Here is a 7348-nt window from a genome sequence, read left to right as displayed (position 1 = left end):
TCATTGTAATGTTGTCTTATATACTAGAACTTGGATTATTTCTATTTTATTTCTACAGTATTTTTCTGATGTTTCTAATTTTGTAACCATGTAAAGAAATGGGGTTTACTGATAAAAAAAAAAATACAGTTCGTCATTATTGTTATATAATGCTCTTTCATGGTCCTTTTAGAGGATTTCAGCAACCAAAAGGCAGCATGCGTGATTATTTATACAGGAAAGGTTTTAAAGGGGGAGGTGGGTTAATGTCAATTTTATAAGAGCAAGTTTGTGATTTTAATTCTGCCATATCAGTAATTTTTATCGATCACATGCTTCAAGACCTGTAAAGATTCTGTCATCTTTTAATGTACCGCTTGTTAAATCTCAAATAAAAATAACCTCAGGTTATACAGAGTTTTTCCTGACTCAGAATCGGCCTTTGGGGGAGGTGGGGGGGGGTGTGACTACGCACAGTAAGCATGATCGGTGCACATACAGTAAAGGCAATGAGTCTATGTTACCTTATTTGACAGAAATAATTTCTGACAATTTGATAAACAAAAATGTATATTATGTCAATGAAACCACAATCAACCAAACTGCTTTAAAAAATTATATTTAAATACCACCGTTAAAATCACCGGGAGAGTCCAGCACAGCCAGAGTCTGGATGGTAAAACTGAGATAAGCGCTCCTATTCAAGTTAATGCTCTGTTTTTTAACACACTCAGAGAGGATTTGAATTGCTATTTTTTTTTCTCAATTTGTTTCATTTTGGCACAGATTTTCCTTTGGGGCTGGCTAAAACCTCTTTGGGGAGCGCCAAAAATTCCTCTATGAAGGAAAAACCCTGTTATACTGTAGTGCCCTTTCCAAATTGAAAAGCTTGGTATGTCTGCACTGCAGGAAGTTTTTACTTCTGTTATCTTTAAGCCAAAGTGGTGCTACTGGTCTTCCTCAACATGTTTGTTCAGCCATGTTGACGGAACTGTGAATGACGTCATACCCGAGTTGAATGCGTTCTATTTAAAAGTTGGATTTTCATTGTTTTCATTAGCTCTAGCCCGGTTAGCTATTGTTAGCAATACCAGTTGATAACAACGCATTACGTTTTTTGTGCACACAAACAGCGTAACATGTCCACAGATAGAAGTTGGACATGCCTGTGTGAACGACTGATTTAGTGACAGAAATAAGACAGAAGTGCTTATAACTTTATGTTACTGCAACTTTCACAACTGTTGATACCAAGGGGCAGCTATGTTGGATGTTGAACTTGGGCTACTGCGAGGTTGTCCAAGTTCCGATCTCGGAAATCTGAGGTCAGGGGGCGTGTTTCCGACTTTGACCTCGGAAAATCCAAGTTCCGAGGTAAATAGAACGCGGCATTATTTGTCTATCACAATTCATTCAATGTTCAAAATGGCCATGAGAAGGACTTTTATAGGCACATGTGACTATTCATCTGGTACACTTCCCCCATTGACTCCTTGTGTTCACACAAATCACTCCACCCCTTAAATAGAAAAAGGTGAATTACACTCCCTCTGGTATTTTACTCCATGCAAAACACCTAGTTCTTTGTCTATTATTAGAAAACCACTGTCCCTGCTAGAGGCAATGTAAAACACTTCACTTCATTTGTATCAAATGCCTTTTCCCCAGGAAAGTGCTACCTGTGAAGAGACTTTAGGAACAGCAAAATTAAGCAATTATAAGACTTCTTCTGAAATCGATATGAACTGATTCCTATTTTGTTATGTTAATTGTCAATTGAGAGAAGAACAACAATCAGTATTTCTGTCATGTATTAATATCAATTTAACACAGTGAAAACATTGCCCTCACGGGAAGAAAACGCCGCATGCAGACACAGAAAACAGACAGCACGAAAGAAAGAAAAATGTAATAAATAAAACAGTGAAAAGTGGAAGACAAAAGAAAGACCCAGAAAGAAAGAAAGAAACACAAGAAAGATGTAAGGAAAAAGAGACAAAAGATAGCACATAAGAAAGAAAAAAGAATAACAAAGAGAAAGACAAACAGAGACAAAGCAGAGCAGAGAGAGAAGAAATTACTATATTAGGTTGCACTTGACTCCGTGATGTTCGCCAAAATCTGACAGCTTCTCTAGTTCAGCACTCCCCTACCTGACACTTCAATACAGCCTACTGCTGGTCTGTGAGCATCTCTGTGTGTGTTTCTGCATGTGCATGTATGTGGCGTGAGTCAGAGAGAGATTGTTTGAAGATAATTCCTGGTAATTTCTACGCCTATACCTTTAACTGTGTGCGAGCATGTGTGTGAGCCTCTTAACTGCCACCAAAACCTAATTCTGTTCCTTAATTCAAAGCAGAATCGAGTTGAGCTGACATACACAGCAGGGGTAAGCAAAAGGGGAGGATGTATGTGTGTGTGTGTGTGCGTGCGTGTGTGAATTTGTGACAGCATCTCCCCCTGAGGTGTGACCTAATTTAAAGTGGGGAGATGAACACAACTCCACAGTGAGAAGCAGCCCCTGACAGGAAAAGAGAGACACGTGCACGCACGCACGCATGCACACCACAGACACACACACACACACACACACACACACACACAAATTAAAAAGAATGAACCAGACAGAGGAAGTTAGCTTACAGAGAGAGCTGGAAACCCAGTTGGTGCCTCTTTAAGGTGAAAAAAAATTAAAATAGAAAGTAACAGTCCTCCCTGTTTCTCACTCTGTATTTATGTTTGCATGTGCAAGTTTGTCTGTTTGATTTTGTGTGTGTGTGTGTGTGTGTGCGTGCGTGCGTGCGTGCATGTGTGGTTTTTCTGACTCACTGGGTTGACAAGCACAGTGAGAAACAGCTCTCCCCCACTGATGCTTTTGTCCAGTTCTTTAGGTCCACCAGGGTATTCCTTATAGTAGATGGTGTGAGTAAACAAGCCACACGTCTGGCGGGGCAGCACCTACACACACACACACACACACACACACACACACACACAGACATACATAGACATAAAAGAAGCAGTGTTAATATCTTTCATATCTTCAGTTTACACAGTAACTAATTTGTTAGACAAAAAAACCTTTATGGCAGAAAATTATAATCTGTTGTTTACAATGACCAGTCAAAGAGTATTCCACTGATTTTGTATTGCACTTCTATAATATTGTCGGACTCACGATAGTTTTTAAAAAAATGATAAAAAAATCGATGCAGCAGAACCAAAGATATCACCTTCTTTATTCCACACATTCTTCTTCTTTTTCAAAACCTGTCGCCTACTGTACATTACCCACAATGTAACTCGACCGGCAACAGTTCGGTAGGAGATATGGGTGCATTATGTTAGTAGCGGCTAATGTAGCCTCCAGCCACTAGCCTCAAGCAGAGATGAGGAGCGGGCTACAGAGGTCTGGTAAACTCACTTCTTTCTAACACCGCCCCCCCAGTTTTTTTTTAAACTTGCAGTAGAAGAGCTCTAGCACATTTATCAGATTTGGCTTAGCACCTCTTGGAGCCACAAATGGATTTCTACAAATTTTCTTTTTTACATATGCACTAGTAGTCCCCTGTAAGAGCTATAAGCACACTTTGATGTTCCCCTTTAAGTGGCATATGAAACTGCTGTGATACTATGATTTGAGATTAAACAGGAAACTAAAACAGCCAGTTCTGTGGGAGGTTTTTGAAAGTGCTGATCACTTTCCTAACCCAAGGCCAAAGCAAACAAACCAGTTACAAAGATTACTTAAGGGGATACACTTACAGGCAAAAACATATTTTTTTTTAAATGTTGAGGCTTTGGGCTGTTTTGCTTCCATAACATGTCTTCTTCTTTAGACTAGTGTGAAAACAACATCCAACATACTTAGTTGTTTATTGTGCTACACTTTGTTTATTTGCACCTTTAGATTTCTCCTAAATTCCACAAAGTTAGCATTAGATAGTGCCTCATTTCAAATATAATAATTTCAGAAAACTTGTAATTGCAAAAAATAATTATCTTAATGAAAGTCAACTGTGGGAGTTTCATGGTGATATCTGTTAGTTAAAATGTTTGACCCATTCACCGGTAGCGTCGTGCAAAGTGGAATTTTACTTCTACTATCTTGAAAAGCTTTAAAGTTTTCTCAAAATTAGTTTTTCTCATACTGAGCCAGAAATCTCCACTTCAGTAGCACTCGCATACACCAAACATTGCAGTTTCATTCTGAAGGTTTTTACAGAGGGGTTTGTTCACATATCATTTATAGTCCGATTTATGTAACAGTTTATACCTTAAAATGTGGCGAAAATGGATTTTGTATGGCTGTTGACAGTATTTCCCGATTTATGGAGTTGTAAAAAAAAAAAAAATCCAAATCCCCTCTGTAAAAAACATTTGGCTCTAATATGTCAACAAAATGAAACTAGAATTGTGAACCTGGTTTTATCCAATGTTCAAATTTCTGTACTGGAAATATTTAATACAATACAATACAATATATATATATATATACAATATATATTTAATACGAGAATGTCTCATTTGCATATTTAAACATTAGTGTTGACGAACTGAACGAAGAGCCGGTTAATTGACCCAGAATCGAGTGCCATACGTCAATGAACCGACTCACTCCAGTTTTTTTCTTTTACTTCATTCGTGCCGTTGGCATTATATATATGTCAATGGTTGGCCGTTGTGTAGCTGGTATTCTTCTGCTACTGTGTGTGCTGTAATCTAGCTCATTAGCGCCTCCACTGGACTGGAGTGGTGGTGCTAGAATCAATCAGGAAATGAGCTACTAATGCCTAGACCCGAACGAGACCGAATGTAACCGTGCAACCGGCCGGCCGCTCGACTCTAATGTAACCGTGCAACCGGCCGGCCGCTCGAGTCTAATGTAACCGTGTAACCTGCCGGCCGCTCGACTCTAATGTAACCGTGCAACCGGCCGGCCCGCTCGACTCTAATGTAACCGTGCAACCGGCCGGCCCGCTCGACTCTAATGTAACCGTGCAACCGGCCGGCCCGCTCGACTCTAATGTAACCGTGCAACCGGCCGGCCCGCTCGACTCTAATGTAACCGTGCAACCGGCCGGCCGCTCGACTCTAATGTAATCAAGCAATGTCTTGGTTCTCAGCAAGTTTGAGTTATTAACCGAGCCTTGTTTCTGGTGCATCTTAGAGGATTGTGTTCACGGCAATTCACACATTATCGATGAGGAAGTACAGTACATCACATACAAATACACGAATGTTATTTTGGTAGTTATGTTAAGTTAAATGTTAGAGAAGTGAATGTTGCTACGTGGTAGCTAGGCTAGGCTGTCACAAGGAGACCGCGCACCAGGCTACTGAACGAGACCGTAAGGACCGTAACCGAGGGTACTGCATGAGTCTATATTCAAACGGGTGTCTAGGTTCTCGGCAAGTTTGAGTTATCAACCGATAGCAGAAGCCTTTATGTCTCGTGCATTTTAGAATTGAGTTCATGGAAATTCATATGCTATACTACCAAGGGGAAAGTATTAGGCCTATATCACATACAAATACACGTAATGTTATCTTGATAGATATGTAAAGTTGAACGCGATCACCCCCCCCCCGCCGCCGCCGCTGAGGGCACGCAAACCGGTGACCGAATCTATTAACTCGGTAGGCCAACCAACAACCGTCCGGTTGAATCGACTCTCGTAAAAGAGTCGGTTGTCTCATCACTATTAAACATATAATTTGTAATCAGAGCTGTATAGTAACGAAGTACTTCAATACTCTACTTAAGTACTAAAAGGCTGTATCTGTACTCTACTGGAGTATTATTTTCTTCTCCTACTTCCACTTTTACTTGAGTACATATTTTTGATGAATGAAATACTTTTACTCCGATAGATTTTTTATGTGCTGCATAGTTACTTGTTACTGTTGTGAATTCCTCATGCTACAGAGACTGTGTAGGTTACAGTGTGTGTACTATAGTTACGTACGCTAACTACGTAATTTGCGTAAGAAATCCCCCGAGATCGCATCGTGTTTCTTTTCATTACGGTCGCCCGTTCAGAAGTTAGAGACGATGTAAGTTTGTACTCTTTATATTTAGCTGTTGTTGCAGCAGTTGTTTGAGTCTGCAGTGAGTACTGAGTAGTTAACCGTTTGACCCTGTGAAGTGAAGCTGCTAGTTTATCTGTATTTTGCTAGCTTGCTAACTTTCCTGTACATCACACATGTTACTAGTGTGATATATGTTTTTTGGCGCTTTAATCGTTACTGTGCTGGAGAGGATGTTCATTTTACTTGCACACTGTGATAATTGTACATTTTATTTCAGTATTTGTTAATATTTGTTATTTTTAATATAGTATATTTAATATTTGTTAATTCCTTTGGCTACAGCCTTAGGCTAAACATTTGACATAATATAAACAATATGGTATTCAAACTTTTGAATGCTTTATTTAATACATAACACAATACTTATACTTTCAGTACTTGAGTAGCAAATTTTAAAATAAACGACTTGCAATACGTAAGTACAAAAAATGTTGAATACTTTAGTACTTCTACTTAAGTGTGGTGCTTAAAGAGCACTTCTACGTCTACTCAAGTCACTTTTTTGATAGAGCACTTGTACTTTTACTCAAGTATGGGTCTCTAGTACTTTATACACCTCTGTTTGTAATACAAAAAAATATTTTCTTAATGTAATTAATCAACTAGGGAGGTTTCATGGTGATATATTTTAGTTGAAATATTTTCCCTATTATAATTCAGCTCGCAGCATAAAATATGAAAGATGTAAGGATGAAATGCACAGCTAGAGTCAAGCTTGTCTGCACGGCAGTTTCTAAATATGAGAAGCAGACGGCAGAGCAGGTCAGAGATATGCAGGTGTGTTGTGTCATCCAGCATATGTAAATGTTACCTATCGCAGTGGAGAAGCACAGGTGCCAATTCTACAGCTGGTTCAAGTCACATTCTTGCAGAGTGTAATAGACACTTTTTCAGAGCTGGCATTTTGATTTGTGATAAGATAAAATGCATGGGTGTAATTTATAACATAAAAGATGAATGCTCTTTTCCAATAAGGTGTTCGAGTTCCAGGACTCAGGTATTGTGCACGCTGGCTCACTGAGTTTACTGGGACACTGCTGCTACGTCACCCGGATCGTTGGTCTGACTGGTTGAAGGACTATCCAACTGCGCCCAGAGGCATTTGAGCGGCGTCCGTTGGAAATGAGCTGTGAATGAACCTTTCCCAGACCCACTCTCACTTACAACTGAGAAGGGTCTGGTGTCAACCAGGCTACTAAAGAGCTGTCCGGCAGAGTACACTACAGCAGTGTAGAGACCCTTCATTTTCATGCAGGTGCATGAATTGCACTGGTGA

At 39.6% G+C, this 7348-nt stretch overlaps 1 protein-coding gene across 5 annotated transcripts in view; it reads right to left on the bottom strand.

Moving 5' to 3' along the window:
- The window catches only part of ndst3 (N-deacetylase/N-sulfotransferase (heparan glucosaminyl) 3), a 42591-nt gene that overhangs the window by 15022 nt on the left and 20221 nt on the right, over positions 1–7348 (bottom strand). For all 5 annotated transcript variants that reach the window (XM_028596911.1, XM_028596925.1, XM_028596907.1 and 2 more), the window contains one exon: positions 2809–2937. In XM_028596911.1, coding sequence (XP_028452712.1) covers positions 2809–2937 — 129 coding nt within the window. The remainder of the gene's footprint in view (positions 1–2808; positions 2938–7348) is intronic.

The sequence above is a fragment of the Perca flavescens genome, chromosome 2 (genome assembly GCF_004354835.1).
Source record: "Perca flavescens isolate YP-PL-M2 chromosome 2, PFLA_1.0, whole genome shotgun sequence".
Lineage (NCBI taxonomy): Eukaryota > Metazoa > Chordata > Actinopteri > Perciformes > Percidae > Perca > Perca flavescens.
This window is presented reverse-complemented; position numbering and strand designations above follow the sequence as displayed.